The sequence below is a fragment of the Aulonocara sp. 'chitande type north' Nkhata Bay genome, linkage group LG13, assembly GCF_057382095.1.
Source record: "Aulonocara sp. 'chitande type north' Nkhata Bay isolate Kocher_YH1m ecotype deep benthic linkage group LG13, A_spYH_male_GT1.1, whole genome shotgun sequence".
Classification (NCBI taxonomy): domain Eukaryota; kingdom Metazoa; phylum Chordata; class Actinopteri; order Cichliformes; family Cichlidae; genus Aulonocara; species Aulonocara sp. 'chitande type north' Nkhata Bay.
The window spans coordinates 6,700,722-6,725,459 of record NC_141356.1 but is presented as its reverse complement, the minus strand read 5'-3'; the positions used below and the strand labels follow the sequence as shown (position 1 = coordinate 6,725,459).

Below are 24,738 nucleotides of genomic sequence, written 5' to 3'. Positions count from 1 at the left end.
TACATATTGACAATATCCCCACGGACCTGTGTGTGGGGGATTGACAGTAGTTAGGCTCTAAGCCTTTGAACTGTATAACACACGTGATCACTAAGTCCTTGTGAATGTGAAGCGACATCAGCTCACTGATGATGAGGACGAAAGCGTCGGCATTTCTTTTCCCTAATTGCAAACTTTCCAGGTTGAGTAGTTTGCCATAAATTCAATACATGGACGTGTTTTGGGGTTTGACATTACATTACTGTAAAATTAATGTTTTACCAAATGTCACCTCTGTAAACACCAGGCTCTGAAATAAATCAAAATAAAATAAAGTAAGATGCAGCACATAACGGGGAGGGGGTGTAATTTCAGTGCCGATTGATGAGGACCCGTTCGATAAATCACTATCTTTATTAATGTGCTGCTGGAAATAGTTTCCAACGAATGAACTTCTCCAGCTTCATTAGATTAAAATTCACATTAAGAAAAAAAGACACACCACATCAAGAGATGGACAAATACAAAACCTGGCAAAAGCCACTCCTCATTACCTCCGCCGAGGAGGTTATATTTTTGGTTGTGTACGTGCGTGTCATTCTGTCTGTAAACACGATAGCTTGAAAAGTTTGGAATGAATTCAGGTCAAACGTTGTAGTGGTGTGTAGTGGTGTCATGTTTACAATCTATTAAATCTGGCTATGCCCACCAAGGTCTTCAAAGTCAACTTAATGGTTTAGTGGTTTGAAATGGACAAAAAGCCTTATAACTATGATTCTTGCAGTGTGGTGTGTATTGTCAACATGTAGAAAGTACTATATAAATATAAAAGATTTAATATCACTATGACTTGACCTCTCCTTCAAGGTCAATAGATTGAATTGAAGGTCAAAGTGATAATATTGCTATATAGAGCTATTTAAAACTGTGATCTCCAAACCTACAGTCTGAAATGCAAAGAAAATCTAATTTGAATTCCTCCATAAGACCTGTTGCCAACAATTGCCATTCCACTGCATGTGTGATGTCACATCCCTCAGCCTTTTCAGCCTGTTTCCCTTCCTCAAGATCACCATTTCTGGTGAGGCTTCAGTGAACAGTAGCTGGATCAGCTGAAGGGCCAGTTGGATCTCACAGGTCCTGTGTCAGGTCTTTTCTGTTCATCTGCTGTAGTTTGTTTGTCAGACCTACACCTTATCGTTTACCCTCTGCTTGTCCACTCTCCTCAGTTTTCTTTTTCTTAATGTCCACATTTCTTATTGTGGACATTAAGAAATGAGGGATGGCTCAAGACTTTTGCACAGTGCTGTGTATTATTTCAGAAGGTTTTATTCCCTTTTTGTACGTATGTAGTGAGATCAGATGATCTGGTGGGGGATTCTTTGTGAGCAAAGTATCCCGACCCACCGTCTGTCCGAACCATTTGCTTGCGAGGGGCAGAAATCAGAAAAAAGTTAACTTAAAGGCTGATGAAAGGAAGTTAAAATGTCTGTTGAGAGGCTGCACCAAGGCACAGCATAGGTTTAATAAGGACTGTGAATCATGCAAAGCGTCTGCGGTGGAGTTCAAGAGCAAAATATGGAGTTAAAAATGAATATAATAGGCCCACTTTAAATAAGGAGGCATTGATGTGACAGAAGTAGTTTAAACAGCCTGGCTCTATTGTATATGACGCATTCCATTACTTAGAAATAGTTTTTTTTCCCTCTGTGCTAGCAAGAAGAATGTAGCTGAATCAGTAACCATCTGCACACATAAGCCTTTCTGGAGGAGATTCTCAATGCTGAGTTCAGTCTCTAAGAAATATATGAAAGAAAGACGTACAGATGTATGAATAAAAACTTTGCTGCACACATGCAGCACACGTTGATGGGTATCAGACAAATATATTTTGTCTCTGAGACAAAAAAAAAAGTCTTATTGGGTCACTACATCTCCACATCTACACTCGAGCTCAGGGCAGGAATCATGGCAGGTTGTCAGGGAAAGTGCGGATGCTCGCTCTGAGAGAACGCCAGGTCCCTGTAGGATAACAAGGTGAGCTCAGCAACCCGGCTCTCTCTGACACGTTAAACCTAACATACACGCTGCGCGACTCACAGCGCGTTTCCGAATCTGTCAAAGCTGTCAGCGCCGAGTCAGATTCATTAAACAAAATAGCATAAATGTCCCGGGGAGACCAAATTAGACTGCCTGTAAGTGACCTCTCCTTCTTGTTCTCCTTGCACAATTCAGACGCACGCCTTTCGCTGGGGTTGTCTCTTTGAACAGTTTGCTGCTCAAAACACCAAAAATGACATGACACAAAAAACAAAGTGAAACCAAACAGAGTGAAAACAAAATGCTTGATGTGCCTGTGAACATCGGAGCGACACTCTATCAGCAGCGACTGAACTGCTCACTGCTGACTGAACATCCAAAGTGGGGAAAATATATAAACCTACTGACATGAAAGTCTGGGAGCACTGAGGCAGAGTTGGGGGATGAATAGTCAGTATATGTGTTTGCTGTATGTGTGTGTGTGTGTTTGTGTGAGAGAGGGAGAGGAGCCGTGCATGTAAAGAAGTGTGTCTTTCCCGGAGCGGGGAGTATGTTGAAGCATTATCCGTGCGTTTTGAGGTTGGCCTTAGCTGGGGGCTTGAAAAGCAGAGGTGGACGGGTGGATGCATCACTGAGCAGTGAAGGCTGCTTCAAACTGCATTGTACTCACAGTGTGGATGTTAGGTTCACTGGCTCACCGATACAGGCTGTCATCCATTCATGCACAAGCTCAAAATGCACACGGATACTTATCCCAGAGCAAAACCATGCAGGCTCATTTCCCCCTGGCCGATATTAACCAGATAGCTGCTACCTGATTCTTCGCATAATGAAGACAGTTAAAATGTGACCAGCAAAATTGGCAGCACTCTCACTGAGAGACGCAGGCAATTAAATGCAGAACAAAGCGGTTTTGGAGCAAACAACAGAATCTGGGGGAAAACATTACCTTGGGGTTTTTTATGATTGCCATAAAACAGGTATTAATCCCAGGTTTCGCAACAACAAAGCCATTATTTGTCGAAAGGAAAAGAAATGGAAATAAGGACGCCTGATATAAGTGGATGGTTTCTCAAATAAGCAGCGATTTGGGGCCCATTTGTTAATAGCCGGCTGGGGGGGAACCCAGGGGAAAACACGCCGATGCTGACACAGACATTGCTTTCCTTGATGATAATATCATCCGCCTTTGTGTTTTGCAGGAGATCCTTCAACACGGCCACTCGTTTGAAGTCGAGAAAATACTCTCGAATGAAAGGTATCAAATACTAAAGGTCAGTGGATGAATAACAACTCAGTCGATGGCTCGCTTTCTCCATTCTGGAGCTTTTAACTCGCTGTGAAAATGATGCGCTCTGTTGCTCCCTCTTAAGGACTCGGAGCTCTTGGAAACTTTGAATGCTTACCTCTTCTCAGAAGAACCTGTCATTTCAGAGCATGTCTCCTTGATTACATACTTACCTCGTTTCCTGCCAGCTGTTCACAAGTGTGTTTGGGGTTGGACCTAAGACAGCTGAGAAGTGGTACCGCAGAGGGCTGCGCTCATTCAGCGACGTTCTGGCGGAGCCCGGCATTCATCTCAACCGGATGCAACAAAGTGGTACATCAACATCTCACCATCCTCGCTCCGCCACTTTACAAATTATAGAGGAAAAATTTCAAGTCGAGCTCGCTTCCAAGAGAGACTCAAAGGCCTAATTGTTAAATCCCTGCGGGGGGTGGGGCTGCATGTCGTTTGGGACTTTATTTGTGCCTTTTTTTTGTTTACTCCCAAAGGATGTGAGCCTCTAGCGGTAATGTGTTTTCTCTAAAGTGAGATATGATCAGCAGGGAGTTTACTGTAAAAAAAAACCACAACAGGAGAGTTTTTCTTACAAAAAAAAAACCAACCTAAATCAATAAGTAGTGACTCTGAAGGGGAGGCATGGTGCAGACGTCTCACCACTCTGTCGCGCCAGAGCGGGCCATCGAATTAAGTTGGTGCTAAGATTTTTTCAACAATTTACAGCCCACGGCCACAAGAGTGGCTCTGTGAGGCTAAAAGAAAAGCAAACTGGCCAAAAGCTGAAAATTTATTTTTCATTTGTGGTAGTTATTAGTTGTTTTTGAGCCATTCTACAAAGATGCTTTTTCTGAAGGTGAGATATTTCATGCATTTATGCACAGAGGATGATTCTGAATGCGAGGACGCCCTGCTTTTGTTCGTAGCTCCAACAGCAGCTCAGATTCTTTACTTCTCCTGTGAAATACTTCATGGATTGACGCTTCGTCTTGTCTTGGTTTTCATAAAGCGCAGATGATGTGTTCTAAACAGTTTAACTTCACCTCCAGCAACTGTCGCCAGGCCGGTATTTGTGGTATACGACAGCATAAATTTTAGCATATACCCCCACCTCCCCTCAATATTTATTCTGTCCACTGGTTTGGCTCGTTTGGCTTTTGAGTGAAATTACAACCGAGAGCATGTCACACATTATTGAGATGAACAACTCTTTTATGCCACTTAAAAATCAGCAAGCACGCAGCTGGGAGACACCGCTCCATCCTGCTGCTCACTTTGCAATTTACAACAACGTTTTTTTACGGCGCACAGATGTGTGTTGTTGTGAGGATTTGCCGTGCTCTTCACACGATGAGGCCTCTCATTTATGATGAAAAAAACAGATAAAGCATCCAGGTTTTCCATGAAGGAGATAACATACACTTATTTGACCTCTAGTACTAGTAAGAGCTGTGAAATGAGCAAATTATTAGATGCTTCTGGTATTAGCGATCACACGAGGTCCCCTGGTAATTAAATATCTTGTGAATCTCCATCTTTGTGTTAGAAAGCTAGCATTTGCTAATTAACATACAGAGCGCAGGTTTGTGTGGCCTTAGATGTTTTTCAGTTCAGGTGGAGCGCTCTGTTCTCGTGTGCTTCTACGACATGCCGTGACATGAACTCGGAGCCTCCGTGTAAATTTTCCGTGAGCCGTTGTCATTAATCTCAAATTCATTGTTTATTTTTGTCGGAGGAGTTTCTGACTACGAAACGCAGATTTGATGGATGCTTCATTCACAAGTGGGAGCTGAGGTCGGCCGAGGCTGATGAGAACGTCATTAATTTCCGCGGTCATAAACCGAAGTGCTCGGCGTAAAGTTTAAAATGATGACCTGATGAAAATCGAGGGCCTGCATCAAATATAACAATCCACAGAGATGAAACCCACAAATGTGAACCTGTTTGTGGTGCTAAAGGAAAAAGTTTGCTTAGGCTTCATGCTTAAGAAACCATAAACAGACAGAATTAAAGGTGTTTGGAGTGCCTCTCTAAAAAATATAAAAGAAACAGATGTGATCAAATGTGAAAGGAATACGTGAGTGAGAAATATGAAGAAATATACCAAGACAGAAGCAGCCAGACATGCAGATAGCATCAGCTTTCGACAGTGACATATACCCCACAGTGCTCTCACATATGAAAAACAAAATACTGATATTCAGCTTTTCATTCGTCTGCATCATTTCTCTGCTTCTTCTGCTGCTTGGAGTGTAGCTGGATGGTAATTCAAAACACTGTACTGCATCGCTCGCAGGTTTCCATTCACTTTCAAACTCCGTCCCATAATGTATTGCGCTGACAGACACCTTCATCAAACTGGTCGTAATCGATCACTTGGAACACTGCGGTGTCGACTCCGTGCGGAGAAATACCGTGTGAGTTTTTGATGTGGAAAATTTGTCTGAACCCTGAACCCTCCGTCGTGCTCGACGAGTCTTGAAAAAGAGCAGAAACACGAATAACCCCATTTAATTTACTTCATTAGAAGCAGAAATATCATTAAAGGTTTTCTAATTAATTGTTGGGGGAAGCTCCATTCTTCGGTGGGGGACAAAAAAAGAAATGGATAATTAATGCTTTTCATGTAGCACAAAGACAGAGGAACATACAAATCAATGAGATACCGATTGATCCACGAATTATAATTTTTGCACCGTTTCTGCGCTCGCTGCAGTCGTTTTGTGTCTGATATTTGAAGATGAAACACAACGGCACCTTCAGTCTTTCCTCGCCCCTCCCCATCCCCCATTATTGTTCTGTTCATATTATACACAGGGAAAGCAAAGACATTAGCAAAGCCTCAAGAGGTCTGCTTGATTCCCAGGTGGATCTTATTACTGTTATTATTATTATTATCTGATATCAGAGCATAGAAGTCACAGAGTGAGTGTCTGGGTAGAAGCGTCAGAGCCGCTGGTGTCTAATTGCATCTTGCAGTTTTCGAGAGTTCTTAGACAAAACGGATTAATTTGATATTTACCACCGCAGAATATTCCCCATCTGACGCCTTTGTTCTTGACAGTAAAACAGAACGCCAGATAGCACGGGTTACTAACGTTTTGCATTTACATTAAGATGCTAAAGTGCATTACATTTGTCAGTCTCAGAGGGCACAGTGAGTGCACTTGTAAAGCTACCTGCTGAGTGCCACTGTTCGCTCGCAGCCGGTGCCTCCCTCCATTGGCACATCTTTGTGGTGCTGTTTCATTTATTTATTTATTTGTTTATTTTGTTATGCGCAGTGCTTTGTGGCTCAGTAAGTGTGGAGCACTCTGCTCTGTGGTGTTGTAAAAATCCAGCCGTAACCAGTGGCGTGTGAGGTAAATAATTCAAAAGCAGTCTGGCAGTAAGGACGGGCGCTTGCCTCTCTACAGGGGTAACAGAGCTGCCGCGGCTTTGCTGATGGTCTTTAATAGTGTCTGGACTGCAAACATCACATGTTACTGGAGTTATTCCTGCTCCCTTAAAACCTTATTAAAGTTTTCCTTTTCTGCATTTGCTGTATTCTGTTTGTCAGAGTTTGGTAGAAAATTACTATACGCTAACTTTTATAACGGGGAAAAAAAGTCACTTTAGCTACAGGACCGGTATCGTGGCATTATCTCACATTTGTCAGGTGTAGCCAAAGGCTTTGCAAATTCAACACACTTTGTAATATACAACACCGATTTACATGCTGATCCTTACAGCATACTAGCTTGGCAGCAAATGTGCATGAAATCAGAGTACTTCACTATTTTATACTAGGAGGAAATATTTGCAGCACCAGATGCCGACTGCAACTCCAGAATGACACAATTGTCTAAACAAAGAGACAGCATGGTGCTTTTCCTGAAATCTGTTTCTTACCTCAAGCCGTTTAAACCACGTCCACTGTTCATTTTGATTTCTCTTGCTGTGGGCATTTTCTTTGCGCATTGCAAAAAAAAAAATTGTAAATCAACAGCCAAACCCTAAAATCATTTTGTAGGCCATACACATGTCCCTTCATGGATTTTTAGACCAGTGTTGAGACTGTAAATGAAATCTATTTTATTTGCAGTTCTTGTAGACCAGAGGTTGATACAAAGTAACCTTTAACACTCAAACTAGCAGACAAGGACGCCTTTATCAAAGAAATACCTGCTGCCTACACGAATCACACGAGTGTTTTATTAAAAATCACCTGTGAAAAATATGATATATACACTCAGTGGGCACTTTATTAGGGATGGCTTAACTTAATTTTATTAAGGAAATGGTATTATTTCTCTGCTCAAAACATACATTACATAAAAAACAAAACTATCCAAATGTACCTAGCCCTCTGATTACCCCCCCCCTGTTAAATTATGAATTAATTGTGATTGACAACATTTCTTTTGGGAAAAACTGAGTCCAATTTCACTACCCAAACCCAGGCCTGATTACTGCCAGAACTGTTGAATCAAGAAATTACCTAAGTAGAAACTGTCCGACAAAGTGAAGTAGATTAAAAGATAAAAAAAAAAAAAAAAAAAAAAATCATGCCACTAAAGAAACAAAATCACTGACATCTATCAGTCTGTAAAGGGTTACGAAGCTATTTCTCAGGCTTTGGGACTCCAGTGAACCACGATGTAAGCCTCACAAATGGAGAAAACTTGCAACAGTGGTGAACCTTCCCAGGAGTGTTGGGCTGACTAAAATTATTCCAAGAATCAGGAAGTCACAAAAGAACCCAGAACAACATCTAATGCACTGCAGACATCTCTTGCTTCAGTTAAAGCCATTGTTTATGATTCAACAAAAAGAAAGACGCTGGGTAAAATGGCATGCATGGGACATTTCCAAAGCAAAATCTTTTGGGAAAAAATTCTGTGGACTGACAAACCAAATACCTTTTGGACGTTCTGGAAGTTTTGAGTCCCTTTACATCTGGCACAAAACCAACACAGCATTTCATAAAAAGAACATCATACCAGCCGTGGTTGTAGTGTGTTTTCCTGCTTTAGGACAACTTGCTGTAATTGCTGGAGCCATAACTTCTGCTCTCTACCAGTTCATGCCCTGAAGCTCAAGCGCACTTGGGTTATGGAGCAGGACAATAATCCAAAACACACCAAAAGATGAAGGTTTTGGAGTGGCCTTGTCAAAGTCTGTACTTAAATCAGACTGATTTTTGGCATGATCTTAAACCTTCCAGGGTGGAAGAATTAAAACAATTCTGAAAAGAATAGTAGACCAAAATTCCTCCACACTGATGTGAAAGACTCATCCCCAGTTATCAAAAACACTTGATTGCCCAGGATCTTGCAACCAGGTGTCGGGTCTAGTGAGCAGCTGCTTTTTCACACAGGGCCAGGTAAGTTTGGATAACTTTTTATTTAAACAAATGAAACCATCATTTAAAAACTGCTTTTTGTGTTCACTCGGGTTATCTTTGTCTAATATTAAATTTCGATTGATGATCTGAAGCATGTAAATGTGGCAAATATGTAAAAAACAAGAACAACCTAAGAAATCAGGAGGGGTGGGCAAATGTGTAAATGGGAAAGATTCACAAATTTCCTAAATAAGGATGTTGTGAAAATCCACAAGGAAAAAAAAAACGCTCCAATCTTCAAATTGTTAAATGACAGCTGGAATGATGTCTGATTATGTAAATAACTGCTCAGAGGGGAAATGTGGTAAGAGAGTCGAGGAAGGTGATTAGAGCATCATGGATAGTTAACTTCAAGAATGAGGGAGAGGAACAGCTCAAGATTTATGGGCCAGGAGTCTGCTGCAAAGTGTAAAGGGGCCTGCAAGAGCGCCTTTATGGCTTCAAATTCGGGGAAATGAAACACACATTTACTTCACCCCATATTTGGTGCAGACTTTGGAGAGAGAGAGAGAGCGAGATAGACCTAATTGGAATCATGCGGCGCTATAATTGAAGAACGATAACTTGTGCATTATCAGGAAGCAAGTAAGTAATTTACCTTTATCTTGTTGAAAGGCTGATTCTCCAGACATGGTTTAAACACAGTGGGAGGCAGTATGAGGTCTATTACACCAAAATAGTTCATATGCTTTCTAAGATGCCAGCAGTACCACTAATAATCCACTTACTCGTTTCACGGTGACATATTTGAAAATGTTCCCTTCTAAAGTCCTGTCAAAGCTCGATTTAATTACCTATAATTTTGAGCCTGGTGTAGAGTCTCTTATTAGCTTCATCTTTCTAGCCGATACCCCTTGTCAAAAATGGAAATGTGCATATCCTATATACCTCCTTAAATAGCTGCAGAAGATGCACAAAAAGATACCACGACTCCCAAAAGTTTCACAAAACAACTCGTGTGCTGGAATAAACTCAGGCTGTCATCCACTTCAGAGAGAAACAGCGTGGCGAGGATTTGTTGATGCCACTGACATTAGCCTTATTGAAAGGACAGCTGTGGAAGGCGGGTGACAAGTCTTAAAGCGGTTTTGTTGGAGGGGAGGATTAAAAATAGATTACACTTGAAAATACAGCTTCTTCCACAACTGCATGTGAAGGCTCACGCAGTGTCAGCGGAACACTGTGTTTATTTCAGTATGAGGCAGGCAAGTCCCTACTGAGGGACATCAAATTGTCTGGAATATGACTCAAAGTGACACTGATGGGGGGGGGGGGCATTGGTGTCTCCTCTCAAATCCGCAAACAGCCGCCGAGTTCCACCGCACAGTTTGCCTTGAACAACAGCTGAGATAAGTATTCCTTATCGGCTTAGTTCGGGGTGTCGTGATTCTAAAACAAACCTCATTATCAGCTTGCAGGGGAGGAAAGAGCAAAACAAGCCATCTGGTCATGAAGAATAGGCCACACTTAGCTGCTTTTTCCTGTTCTCATTTCATATCTTCCTGATTATCGCCTCGCACTGCTGTGTTAGCAAGAAATGTGGATGGGAAGGCTGATAGAAGGGGAAAATGATGCATAGTCACAAACAAAGCCTGGTTGCTTTTTTGTGACCTAAGTTTTGCAGAGCTTAGCCTGCAGACGCCCGTAGCCTAACACTTCGCAGATCTGTATTATTCATGCGTGTCGTCATGTCGTCCACACAAAACTGTAAATAACCATGTGTATTTCATTGTCTTTGTGCAGTAACACTTAATAATTTAGCATTTTCCCTCACGCGATAAAAGACTAGATGGCCTAAATTCAAACCAGGTGTTTATCGACGTGCAGCTGTGCCCGAACGCCTATCAATTCTTCTGTTTTTACCCACATCTTCACATCCATCCATCCCACTGAGCAGGAGTAGGTGTCCAATGCTAAACAGGAACAGAGCTCTGAAGTTGCACTGCTAAAGGCAGAGACGAAGAAGAAGAAGGAGAACCCCTGGTATGCTGGAAGAATGTGCACGACATGCTGTCATCCGCCTTTCCGCTGACTGCTGCTGAATTATCTGCACTGACCTGACACATACTGATGCTCAAATGAGAGGGAGCTGAAAAGCGTAAATGCCGCTTCCCCTAAAATAACCTTCCCATGTTATCCCCTAACACACACACACAGACACGGAAAACCACTATTTGACAAGATTAGGTCGTTCTTAAGCTCTGATAGGAGGTAAACCCAGTTTATGCTGATGATCTCTCTCTGTCTCCTTCCCGCTTTGGTTTCTTTGCTATTCTCGGCACACATTTATGCAGTGCACTCGAGTGGGTTTTGCCGGCGCAGCAGAGGCTAACAGCGAGACTCACTTAACAACTTAAGCGCACTGTACGAGCTGGAAGTGTTGTGGAATCTCAGCTTTGCCAATTAAAGCTGAGTGTTGGGAGATTTCATAGGCAAAAGTTGCTCAGTCAGCAGATGGAAATCTGTGATGCATTCTCAAGTAGCGCTGTCCTAACAGTCAACTCATTAAAGAAGTGCCAACTCTTCACATCGAGGCCTATATATGTGTATGTATATACTGCAAAGTCTAAACACAAGTGTTAAAATGAATTCACTTAACAGCTTTTGATATTTAATACAAAATAAAACAGGCTCACAAGGCAAATTGAATAAGTGTTACCAAAGACGCAGCTGCAGAGTGAACCTGTAAACCAGGTGCTCGATTCTGTAAATGCCACAGGGGTACACGCTGTCTACTGCTAATGCTAACCATTAACATTATCATGCCTTCTGCAGCTCTAATGGCTGTTTTCTATTACTTCCTTGCTCCCTGAATTAGCCACAGTGACCTTTGAAGCGTTCCCGCAAGCCATTCACAGCCTCTGCACCTTTCTTCACTCTCGCTGCTGTCAAGCAGCAGCAAAGAGAGATCAAACACCGAGCCTCGTGCCTGCAGAGGCTTCTTTAGAGCTGTATCGCCCCCAACATTCATTGTCACTTTGCTTTGTTGTTTGCTGTGACACTGGTGCTTACGTATGTAGGATTTTTCGCTCGTTGTTTTTTCAAAAGCTTTTGTGTGTGCGTGTGTAGGTGTGTGTGAGTGGGTGTTGGGCAATGATTAGGGTGAAATAATGCAAGGCCTTCTGGCAGGTAGTGCCAGAGCTAAACTTGACGACGGTCGGGGGTATCTTCTGTTATTTGAGGGCACAACTTTAGCCCTGGTTTGTTTCTGTGTATTTGTGTCTACACACACAAGCTACTATAATCGCCAGAAACCCACAGTTTCTTTTCATCATTCTGTCTGACTGCTGTTTTTGAGTTATCCTGCAGCCTGTGACAGGATGCACTGTGTGAAAGGAAGGAAAACCCCTTGGACAGGTGGGCCAGTCCATCGCAGGGCGTACATTCAAACCCATTTGCAGTCATATTTACACTTCTGAGCAGCTCATCGTTTGTCTTGAAGGCTTAATTTTATTATCGTCTGGCTTGAATGCCAATGAGCACGCCAAAGTACTCTCAGAGCATCATTACTGGTAGATACACATACGTCATTGAGAATTTTAAAGGAAACCTCAAAGCAGTGAATATGCTTCTGTGAATATGATTGTAAGCACAGATGCTGCTCGTGGTGTAAGGCACACGTGGGTGTGTCCAACTGCTTTTGTGATTGTGTTGACTGGAAGCGCCTCTGAAACCCTGGCACAGCACAGACTGATCTTAACTGGCTGGAGGATGATAAATATATTGCTCGTAGGAGGAATGCATTATCAGCAGGTGGAACTGGAGTGGACCTCAGCCACAGCCACTAAATTGATCTCCTCTCAAGAGCTTCAAAGCACAGATATAAACCTCCTTTCAAGGACAGTCGTAAATTCCCATCAGTTTATGTTTTGAAAGTTAAATAATAATGGATATATATGATTAAATATTACTAAATTGATATGATGAAACCCAGTTCGAGTGGGTCACAAGCTAGCGTATATTGCTCATGCTGGTCCCGAGCCCGGATAAATGGGAGGGTTATGTCAGGAAAGGCATCTGGTGTAAAATCTGTGCCAAATCAAATGTGCAGATCTGTTCGCTGTTGCGACCCCCTGGGAAATAACGGGGCAGTCCAAAGTGCCTTCTATTAAACGGATATGATAACAATATATCAGTATTATAATGTGCATGACTGCATATGTACATTGTAAATGTAATATAACTGTAATAAGATAGCATACTCAATGCAGAAATATAGTACATAAACCAGACCGCCACATCATAAAAAACACTTACAGGTGAATAACATTGATCATCCAATTATGATGCACAGTTCTGCCGGGAAGCTATGGCTCCTGGCTTTCACTCTGATATTACTTTGACACCTATCACCTACTCATATACTAATGCAGACCAGCACTCCCCATATACATTGTGAAAAGGCTGTTAGACAGATAGAACATGTATATATAACAAAACAAAATACCCAATATATAGTACTGTCTTATATATATATATAAGTAACTAAAATTTTATGTTCTGAAAGAAGCAGAAACAGGCATAAACTTATATAATCCCACGTCTTCTTTCTGTCTGATGAATGGCAGCAATATACTTCCTACTTTTGTACACGCACTTCTTTTATCCTGTCGATTTATGTAACTAATAATACATAAGCTCTATGTGTGTTAAACTGTAGGCCTGCCGTGTGTATCAAATCAGTTTCACTCATAATGAAAATTTTTTGAAAATGTTTTTTAGCTTCAAGTATGAAAATCGGACAGTGGGTGGTCCTCAAACAGAAAACAGGCAACCGGGTTTTAGAAAGCAAAAATCAGCCAAAAAAAAGAGGGAGATGCTAATTTCTGAAGACATTAAAACTGAAATAATTCTTGAACCGAAACTTTCTTCAGCATATCTGTGGTCACCGTATGGCTTTGATAACCAAAGATATGAATTTAGTGGTTCCTAGTAATAGCCTGTTCAATAAGTTGAGACAGTTTCCTGGAGATTAGGCAGGTGATCAGAGTAACAAATGCTCTCTGATCTCTATGTCTCTGATAAGTGGGAAAATAATAAAGCCCCCTGGAAATGCCACAAGGTTGCCGTGGAAAGATGATTCCCTTCACAGGCCGGTGTCCTGTATGGCAGTTTTTTGCTAGCCAAAATTAAATTGGATTTTAATATTACAGTGAGTTATTGCTAACAAAAATCAATCAAACAAACAAAAATTAAATTATAATATAGAGATGGGAAAAATGCCAGAACTCAAGGCTTAGTCAAAGGGGAACGGTGCCACCACTGTGACAACACCCTTTGGTTAGTCTCATTGTGAAACCTCACAAAGCTTGTTTGCGGTTGATAATGCACACTTACAGTCTACTGACGTGTCAGTCGCATAGTGAAGCACACCCTGCTTAATTCTGCTTTTTGCCTCAATCCTGTTATATTTAGTAAGAATTGAAACGAGCAACTGAGACTGTAGACTCATAGTTCACAGGAGCAGGTTTCCAATACGGCTGGACTCAACCAGCAGTTCTCACTGACGTCACCCCCTGCTGGCCATTACAAAAAGTGAAAATTAGTCTATAGCTGGGAGTTAGAAAACTATATGGGACTGTATGTCTGTGAAGGTTCTCAGTCATCCAGGTCATTGTAGTCTAAGGAGCTTGGAAAGAAAAGCATCTGGACTTCTTTAAGTTGCTTGAAGATGTTTCACCTCTCATCCAAGAAGCTTCTTCAGTTCTAGGGTCAAATGGTGGAGAGTTCCAGATTTAAGTCCTATGAGAGTGACCCCCAAGAGGGACATGGACCTCAGGAAATCACATGATAGGTTGGGGCTAGGTTTCACAGTGAGTTCACTCGAAACCTTGGCTGATTGTGACCTACACCCGTTTTCACACCTTGGCTCGTGTGATTAGATGGAGGATCAATAGGGGGTCCGTGTCCCTTTTGTTGGACACTCCCTTAGGGCTTAAATCTGGGACTCAACATCATTTGACCTTAGAACTGAAGAAGCTTCTCAGATGAGATGTGAAATGTCTTCAAGTAACTTAAAGAAGTCCAGATGCTTTTCTTTCCAAGCACCTTAGACTATATGGACTGTAATTTCCAAAGAATATCTACACGCCGCATTCGCACCATCAAGCCCGGGTTTAGTACTAACTCCGAACCATGTGTATTCTGAAGAAGCCAACAACTAAATCGAAATAAAAACAGTTGCTCAAAGTGTACACAAACTGACCAGTGACACCAGCACCCCAGTGTTTGCTTGGGTCCACATGTTTAAATTTGGTCACTCAGTCAGCCTGACAGTCCTTACTGTTTGATCAGGCTTCCCTAGTGTGGTTGGGTGTGACAGATTTACGCATAGTGCAACACGCTTATTTGACATTCAAAAGATTTTGATAAACAAATGTTGTGACGCTCACTTCTGTAGCAGGACGGTTTCCTCTGAGCGGGGATAAATTTCAGTAAGTCTACAATAGATTTCTGCATATTTCTCGCGTTTCCTCTGATTAGTCTGAATAACTCGCTGCTGTGCCGTGACTTAAAAGGATAGGCTTCTAATAAAAACGCTGCAGAGAAGTGTATGATAATTTACTTTTCAAGCGACAGAAAAGTAGGGTAGGAAAAAAAAAACTACATTTGCTCCTCCTGATTAAATAATGGGGATGCTTTTGCTTTTCTTGCTTCTCTGCTCAAGTGCCTATGGATCCAGTGAGCCAGACAGAAGCTTTGATATGCCTTTTGTGCACATATCTTCTGCCCATACAGCGGTTCCGTCCAGAGCTTTTTCTTCTGCCAGATAATCACTTGATAATCACTCAGTACTGCAACATCTCTTATGTGCAGTTGTGCTGACAGAGTAAATGCATTGTGCAAGCCTATTCAGGGTCCATATGGGTCCGCTTTATGACACCGATCCAAGTAGAAAATGATGATTCTCATGAAAGTTAAAGCTCTGACAGCTGAGGCAACAAAAAGGGTTTTTACACTTAGCTACTGAAGGGAAAAAATTACTTGTTTGAATAATGAAAAAAAAGAGACAGTGCCATTAGCTTGGCTTGTTCTTTTAATAGCACCGTCTGCCACCCTCCCTCTTCATCAGTTAAATGCTATGACTAAAAGGTAATTCATTTCATTATTTCCAGGATACAGTGAGTGGGTAACTGTGCTATGTCTTTGTTTCCAGGGGGAAGGATTTTGGCCACGATGTAGACTTTATCGTGACCACACCACAACTGGGGAAGGAGGAGCGTCTTCTCACCAGCGTTATTGATAGACTAAAACAGCAAGTAAGTATGTTGTTTAGGTCTTTCTTAAAGCATAGTATTAGTATCCTGAATGAACACACTATAGGCTAAAGTAAATACAAAGATCCAATATTCTTGAGAGGAACAATAGACTAAACAAAGCAATGCTAATATTTTTTTTGAAACCTGTGTTTGTGGAGTGCCTGTGTGTTAAATTTTTAATAAGCGGGAGTTCAGAGCAACGTTTGAACACTGCTTTGCATTTGATGTTAAATCACTGAGACTGGTTTAGGTGTCCATCTGTGTTTCTATATCCTGCATTCATAAACAATCCCTTTTTAATTAAACCCACCTTACATCCTGGGCCATGGTGGCACAGCAAGCTCGCACCACTGCACTGTGATGAGGCACATGCAAATACAGAAAACATCTTTATTGATTGCACAACGCAAGGTTGGCTTTGAGGGGGGAAAATGAGCAAATGCAAAAATTCCCAAGGAAATACATGAAGGTGCGAGCGGTAGTTCAGACTACAAGGCAAGTGTTTCCAGAGCAGCACCAAAACAGTGATAGACACAGCTGAGACAAGTGCTTGTTGTTGCTGCATGCTGAGTAATAGAGATACTGAAGCCAGCTATCTGTCGGCGGTGTGGGAAATGTGAGAATGTGGAAGGCTTTTGTTTGTTTTAACATTCTGGTGGCGTGATTCATACGTCATTGCAGACATCTGTAATTATGCTTATATTAAGTCTTAACCTAGATTGCTGAGATTATTCATAGCTCAGTTCAGGTTCTGCAGTCATGTGATTTCTAACCACATGTTATCTTGTCTGCCATGATGGAAGCGTGATGCTGTAAGGTCAAAAGAATAAGGAGCTACCCAGGCCTACAGGCTGGTCTGCAATAGGGTTGCCAACCGTCCCTTAAAATACGGAATCGTCCCGTATTTCGAAACAAAAGTACACGTCCCGTATTGAGCTAATAAGGGACGCACTTTGTCCCGTAATACAGTGAGAATCAAAAGTAGTCTATAAATGTTAATGGAATTAACGCTTTGTTTGAAAACATAATTCCCAGCCCCTCTCCTGCTTTGTGACCAATGAGCTGACACCACACTTATGACAATTCGAGTATGACAATTCAGATTACCGCTCATCTCATTGGTCGAGGAAAGGTCGCTTACGGAGAAAATACCGGAAGACAACAGATGACCACAACAAGAAGCATGGCCAACAGGGAAACAAACGCCGACACTGCGGTGCAAGTCTCGGACGACAGTACACCTAAAGCTGGGCAGACACTGTGCGATTTTTTCAGTCACGTTATTCAGCTCCTGCTCAAACTCGCAGGGGTTAGAAGTTGGTAGGTCACGATGCAGGTCTCACACTATACGGCCCGATGCTCTGATGCGACCTGAGTGCTCACACTGTGCCTCCATAACATGAAGGTTATAACAGAAAATCTGTCGCTCTCCCTGTCTCTCTCTGTCTTTCACTCACACAGACACACACCACCACCATCAACTTTGCTAAATTGCTAATGAAAAACATTGATCAGGCAGCTGTGATTGAGCAGCGATGTAGATCCAACTATTTTCACGGTTGTTGTGGTCGTGATAATTTTGTGAGGCCACATTGGAAAGCTCATCCGAGCCTTTTCGAAGTTCTACAAGTAGTGCCTCCATCGCTTGTGTCCAGATCACACGCTGCACTGCTGTGCTGCTCCGTCTTTTTCACCGACGTTTACGTGTTTGCGCGTGAGCAGTGTGAGCGCCTGTGGTGACACCTTCACGAGCGATTGATGATCGGGAGCTGGTCGTGAGGTGTTAATCACTTCTCGTTACCCCACGTATACTACACGACGAAGGCCAAAATCGGTCCGATCACTCAAAAATCGGCTCAAAATGGGCCAAAAACCGCACAGTGTAAGCCCAGCATTAGAGCAGCAATGTTTGTTCCCCTCAGAGAAAGGGAAGAATGGGAAAAGGAAAACACCTGGCTGGAAAAAGTTAATATGGGCATGTGCAGTGAATATCAGCGCTATGTGGCCAGAAGTGTGATAATATAATTTATTTTGTGTAATAAACAACTGCAAGGATAGATGATTACAACAAATAGATGACTAATACATAAAAGTAATACATAGATGAATAATGATGATGAGTTAAGATGCGTAATCATGGGAACAAGCGGGTTTACAAACAGGAGCAGCTGATTAGCATTAGAAAAGCTGAAATAATATTTCAACTGAAGCCAATTGTACTAAATGCACTAAATGTGCACTGTTACAAGAATATTTTTCTTTCTATTGTTTTCTATTATTTTAAGTTAAGCAGGACAGAGTTCTTTTAAAGAAAGATTTACTTATATTCTCAAAAGTTAAGCATGACAGGCTTCTGTTTAAGAAGGAGACCTGTTTTACTGTGTTAATGTTGTCATTTTGAGCTAAAAATAAATGGCTAAATGATCATTTGTTTCACATGTGTTCATATCACAAAGAATAGAATATGCATGTACTTAAATCAACTTCAAGTCAAATGGTTAAAAAAATAATTTCACACACAAAAAAAGAGCTAGAAAATTCACCACACTGGGAAGGGTGAAGACAACTGGGTCGCCCGGCCCTGGCCACGAGGTGTCCCTTATTTATTTTTCAGGGAGTTGGCAACCCTAGTCTGCAACCATCTGGCAACCACTGGTCTTGAGGGAAAAACATTTATCCCCCGTTGGTAAATTGTTGTTGGAGTTTGATGGCAGTTGCTGTGAAATCAGTTGCTAAAGCCTGAGTCATGCAGGCCTAGAGACCAATCAGTGACCTCCTGGCAACCATTAGCTGGTTAGGAAAAATGTGTATTTCCCAAGCAGTTGTCGAAAACTTCCTTGCAATTGCTATGGTTGCTAGGAGAGCTCAAACACTTGGAAACTACTCCTTCAAAGTAAAAGGTTTAGTTTTACTTTGAAGGTGAATGTTGTCTGTTTTCTGTGGCTGTATCACTTCCACTACGCTGGACAACTCTTAAGCAATGCACATATGACATCACGTGAAAAATGTCTTAAGACAAAGTCATCAGTAATAACCTGCGTTGGTATCCAAGTTACTGCATCTGAATCCCTGCTCAGGACTGACTGCTGTCATATGTTGATGCACATTTGACATCATTTTTCAGTGCGCACGGTAAAAGAACAGTACATCAGCCACCTGTTTTCCCAGCCCTAACCGATTTGTTTCAGTGATGAAATGGAACCATGTAGTTACCAAGATGTCTAGCCAAATAGCAACAAAACTAAACATCAAAGGATATCTTGCAAATCTAAAATCAGTGGATTTTATGAAACAGCAGCATCTGATGCTTTTGCAGTGAGGATGGATTGTGTCCTCCATGTTGCAATTTTTAAAACATATCTGCAAGTTTTTAAAGTTTTTAATAGTCAGGTAGTAGATGAATTATCAAAATCTGGTTTAATAAACCATATATTTGTGGTTGATAAACCCAATGACATCACATATTGTGGGTTCTGTTTCATGCTTACATTTGTGTATCTCATCAGACTGTTTTAACTGGCAGGCCATAGCAGGCAAAGTGCTGAAAAACTCAACATGTTCGCTCATTCTCTAACACCACGTGAACATCCATCCATCCTTCTGAACATATTCAGGAATTTTTGTGCTGCTTTGGAAATAGATTTGAATTGTAATCTCTGGGTTTTGCAGCCGGTTGTATTATTTGTGTTTTGCCTATAGCATGGTTTCTCCTAATCGGTATGATGAACCCCTCAAGGCTATAACAGTGCTGAAAAAGAAGTACAGAAAAACCCCCCAAAGAGCTGTGCTTAGGGTGCACACAAACATCAGTGCACCAAACAATGCAACCATGTTCAACATAACCACAGTTGTAACCATGGAGAATAACAGTAAGAGTAACAAACAAGCTTCTCATAAGATCATATTAAGCCCACTGTTATACTGCAGCTCAATACATTGCTAAATTAAAAAAGGATGCACCACAAAATCTAGGTTGAGAATAAAATATGTTTCTTACACACCAATTTGCACATTCCTAAAATTCTGGCAACAAACCAAATTTTTGTTTATTACACTGTCCCTTAATCTTTTCAAATTTATTTATTTATTTTGTGACATAAAACATTTCAGTCTTCAGTTAAATGATGAGTAGCAGAGGGTTTGACTTTTGACCTAGGTGCCAAAACTACATGTGACAGAGTGCCATCTACTGCTGAGAAGAATATCATTTTTATGCATGTTTGAATTGAAACAGAAATATATTTAAAAAATGTGCATGTTCAAAAACATCTGAAGAAGTATTTTATGTTGTTTATAGACAGATTCTGATTTAATGTATTTACTACTTAGTTTGTTGCCTGGGATGTGTAAGCAAATCATGCACTGGAAAAGCATGCAGAAAGTTGCAGGAAGTGAGGACGAGGACATTTTATGGGAGGAAAGAATTTGATTGAACAGTTAAGGTCATAAGGTCACTGCCTTGGTGAGGACAGCGAGTATGAAAGGATCCCAGAATCAGGTCTGAGGAACACTTTTTTAAAGATAACTTTAACTGAGATTATGGGTCAGTTAAAGGCTATACATATGTGATGTGTGTGGGGAAGCAATAGTATTCATGTTCATGTGTGTGTGGGAATCGGTAGTTTGGAGCAGACTTTATGAAGGTACCAGGATGCAATACTACTCCAAATGACAGATATGTGACATCCACCTCTGATTCATAAAGTTCCATACAGACTAGTTAGATACATTCAGACACATAGAAACACATACAATCACACATACAAACCTATATGTAATGCATAGTATGGCAGATAACACAGACACACAAACAGCAACACACACAGCTATTTGTGATTTATTACTTGGGAGTGGTTGTGGCTCACCTCCTTGACCAAAACCACACCCAACTAATTCATAAAATTCATACAAATCAGCTGCTGATTAAGTATCCTTGTAGCAAGATACTGAACCCAAGTTGCTCCCAGCGTGTTCAGGAGAGTCTGGACGTTAGATAGAAAGTACGTAGATGTAGAAAAGGTGCTTGTATGAATATGTATGATTTAATGGAATATCTTCAAATATGGGTAAAAAAGGGCTAATTCTTAGCACCCATTTGAACATTTTCCCCTGACTTTATTCCTATGCTTGTGTGACCTACATCAATTTTGTTTGATTGGGATCTGATGGTTGTGGAGGAGTCCAGTGAACTCATTTCCATTTTTAATAAACTAGTTTGAGAGGAAATGAGCTTTCTGACCAGGGACCATTGTACCTTCATTCACTACTGCTCATAGATGACAGTAGTGGTCCTGGTTCCTTCTGCTGCTTTAACCCAACTGCTGCAAGGTTTGATTTGTTGTGCATGCAGAGATGCTCTTCTGCATAAGTGGGAATAATGAGTTACTGCTAGTTACTTGAGTTACTGTTTCCTAACTATCACCTTAGGTGTCTGGCCATTTCTCTCTGACCTCTGGCATCAACAAAGGATTTTCACCCAGAGAAATCCTGCTTGTTGGATAGGTTCCCTATTTCAGACCATTCTCTGTAAATCCTAGAGATGAAAAATCAAGGTAGATCAGCAGTTTGTAAAATAGACCATCCCATCTAACCCTATCCCTATTGTGGGCAGTGTGAACTGTTCCCTAGATCTTTCACTCATAGGGGTTTTTGAATCACTCTTTGTCTGGTCCCTCACCCAGGACCAATTTGCCAAGTGAGACCGTACTAGTGGGCAAAAGCCTCCCGACAACATAGCTCCTGTGGACCCCTCCACCACCATAAGTCAAGTCACAGAGGGGACATATGCATATTCTGGTACATAATATATATATATAACTGTTGCACTATATGTTGAAAAACCTCCTGAAACCAAAAGCCAGTCTTTCACTCGCGGTCGCTGTAAGATACTGAAGTTTTCAGCATGATTCAAAACTAAATCACTTAAAGGAGTTGGTCAATTTTTCATGATTCAGAGCTGTGTCCTTGGAAACACAGCTCCCTTTTTTTGTGAAAATTAGAGAGAAAGAAGTTATTTAGTTGCCTGCAATGAAAAGAGATTTGGAAGGTGTGAGTGATTCTAGGAACAAAAAAGTACAATTTAGCAGTTACATTAAGAACTTCTTTTAGGGCTTTCAAGGACCATGGTCAGCACTGGATGCCCCATGGTGGAAAATGGAGCCTTTAATGGAAAATGGGCAAAAAAAATGAGAAGTGGCTGAGAGGGGAGAAGAAAAAGAGAGACAGAGAAACAGACAGTGACTGTGAGCAGAGTGAGGAAATATACGAACAGGAGATAAAACAGAGAGACACAATGTTAATGTCGGATTATGTTTACATAAACACAGTGATTTAATTACTGACTGTACTCAAATGACAACAATTATTTGCTGCTAATATCATGGTAATGTGACAAATATCAGTGGGTTCCAGAAGTGCTCTACTTCAACTTGTTGCATAAAAGACATTTGCAATTACATGAAACTGGGGTGTTAAGCACAACAATTGAAACAAATATCCAGGGTGTTTAAATTATAGATAGACGTATGCAGTATTACACCTACCTCCTCTAGTTTTGAAGTTTTTATTCTGTGCATGGGAGGAGGAAATCAATGAAGTAGTCCAGGTTTATTCACCGTCTACTAGTTCATTCAGTTATGGAACTGCTCAACAGATTGGATATATAGTTAGATAACTCTGAGAAACAGGAATAAAATTCAAATGTGATGGAAAACTTTTTTTTTTTCATCCATGAATAATGTCCTTGTGATTCGTGATTATTGAAGAGCAGCAGGCTTTAAAGCTGTAGTTCCTAACTTTCTCTAGTGGCCTAGTTAGAAACTGTGAAAAGTCACGGTGCCAAGAGACACATGAGATTTTTACTAACCTAACAGTCTTGAATAAAACTATTAACACAAGAAGACATTTTTAAATTCTGCGACTCACATTAATAACTTCTCCCACATCTTGCCTCACTGCGCCGATGTCACAAGGGCCAGATTATTTTAAAACACCTGATTATACGAGGCCAATAAACACAGGTGTTGTTTCTCACTGATCTAACAGATTTAACACGTGTCCTTGCGGGATCCTGAAGCTCTCTCCAGTCTGTACATATCTGAGAGTGTCACTTGTTTTCATGTTGTTTCTATCACTTTTGACTCTTCCTAAGACTGGACTTTTCCTTTTCTTGCCTCGTTTCCAAATTTATTGGGGGAAATTTACTAATTAAACCAAAGCCCTGTCCTTTTGCTGCTGCAAAGTTCTTCTTTTGGAGCCAGAATTAATTTTATTTGGGGAAGAGGGTAAAGTGGTAAGTAAGCAGTGAAAACAAGCTAGCTTGGTGTGCAAGCTTGGATTTATAAACCGATGCACGTACAGTACAAGTTTAAAACCACTTCTCATTTCTTCATATTTTGCTTCCAATGAGCCAGACTCATAATTTTTTTAAAAGTGGTGTTGAGCAATAGTTCTGATGCCTTTTCAAGTTTTTCTTTGGAACTTGGCTGCTTTATCCTTTTAGCTCGGAAAACGCAGCTAGTTTCAGCTGGAGATATGTTTTTGTGTGCTTAACTTTCAGTCATTCAATCAACTGTATACTTGTACTCAGCTGTAAACATGGTTTTAATGCTGTTTAGTTAGGCATAATAACACTGAGTCAAAGGTGACGGATTCACCTTTGGAGTCAGCCTCAAGTGGCCATTAAAGGAACTGCAGGTCTTGGCATTTCCTTAATGCTATATTCTGGTCAACCCCAGAGATTGCTGCTGGTTTGAAGCATAAAAGTCAAACATGTTATTGTTTTTTATCCCCCGTCAAAAACACATATATTAAGTCTATTGAGCTGAAAATGAATGAAATCCGTGGTGTTCTGTCTTGGTTTAAAAATCATGTCGAGTACATACAGTAGTCTCATCAGTGGCTGTACATGAAGCTGAGTTAGCTGAATTGCATGTTTTGCTGCAGGTGTTTTGTCTGATACTCCCCAACAAAGAGACACTGCCCATGAAAACACCAAGAAAACATTTCCTACTAACAGGACTAAATGACATCCCAGTCATTATGCCTCCCTTCAGTGCTGCTTGCTAAAAAGTCCCTATTAGTATAATTGCAGGCAGATACCTCTCCTCTGAGCAGGGTGACACATGCAGGAGAAAAACTTGATCTGTAAAAGGCCATCATGGACAGTGTTGGTTAGACCGGTTAGATAAAAACGGGCAGCGCAAGAAAATGTGGCTGTGGAAGGACTTTTCTTTGTCAACACTGTCTTCAACCTTGCATAAATGCATAGTTGAAGAGGGTCATGAAAAAGAGATGAGTGTTTGATAAAGAGCAGAATCACGCTGCCTGTTCTAGTCTAGTCTAGTCACTGACTTCTTTTTTGACATAGCTGGGGTTTAAAAATAAACCCTTCCAAACCCTCCAACCCTCCTCCATCCCCACCTCCGCATCTCTGCACTCCTTCAGAGGTCCATCCTAACGATAATTACCTCCTACTTATTGCATGTTATCGCGCGGAGCTCTCACCACTTGCAGCCACTTAAATCCACTATAGGCAGAGGCAGCAAGGTGAAGGTGTGAAAGGATGTGCGAATGTACGGGGATAGGAGGCAGAATGGATGTGAGACAGTGAATTAGGCAGGTAAGGGCAGGTGTTAGAAAAGGCTTTAGAAAGCCAAGAAGGGACGGCGTGATAAGACCGGAAGCTTTCTTCTCAGCAGGGTGGGCAGAATGGGGATGGAGAGGGGACCGTCTGGAGGGACGAGGACACAAGAGACAGTGATTAAGTGGAGGTAGCAGAGGTTGACTCTAAG

General features: G+C 41.3%; 1 protein-coding gene across 1 annotated transcript in view; it reads left to right on the top strand.

Moving 5' to 3' along the window:
* dntt (deoxynucleotidyltransferase, terminal) overlaps positions 1-24,738 on the top strand; it is a 105,596-nt gene that overhangs the window by 33,915 nt on the left and 46,943 nt on the right. The window contains exons 5-8 of the mRNA XM_086260164.1: positions 3,222-3,293; positions 3,496-3,619; positions 5,646-5,718; positions 15,844-15,946. Coding sequence (XP_086116290.1) covers positions 3,222-3,293; positions 3,496-3,619; positions 5,646-5,718; positions 15,844-15,946 — 372 coding nt within the window. The remainder of the gene's footprint in view (positions 1-3,221; positions 3,294-3,495; positions 3,620-5,645; positions 5,719-15,843; positions 15,947-24,738) is intronic.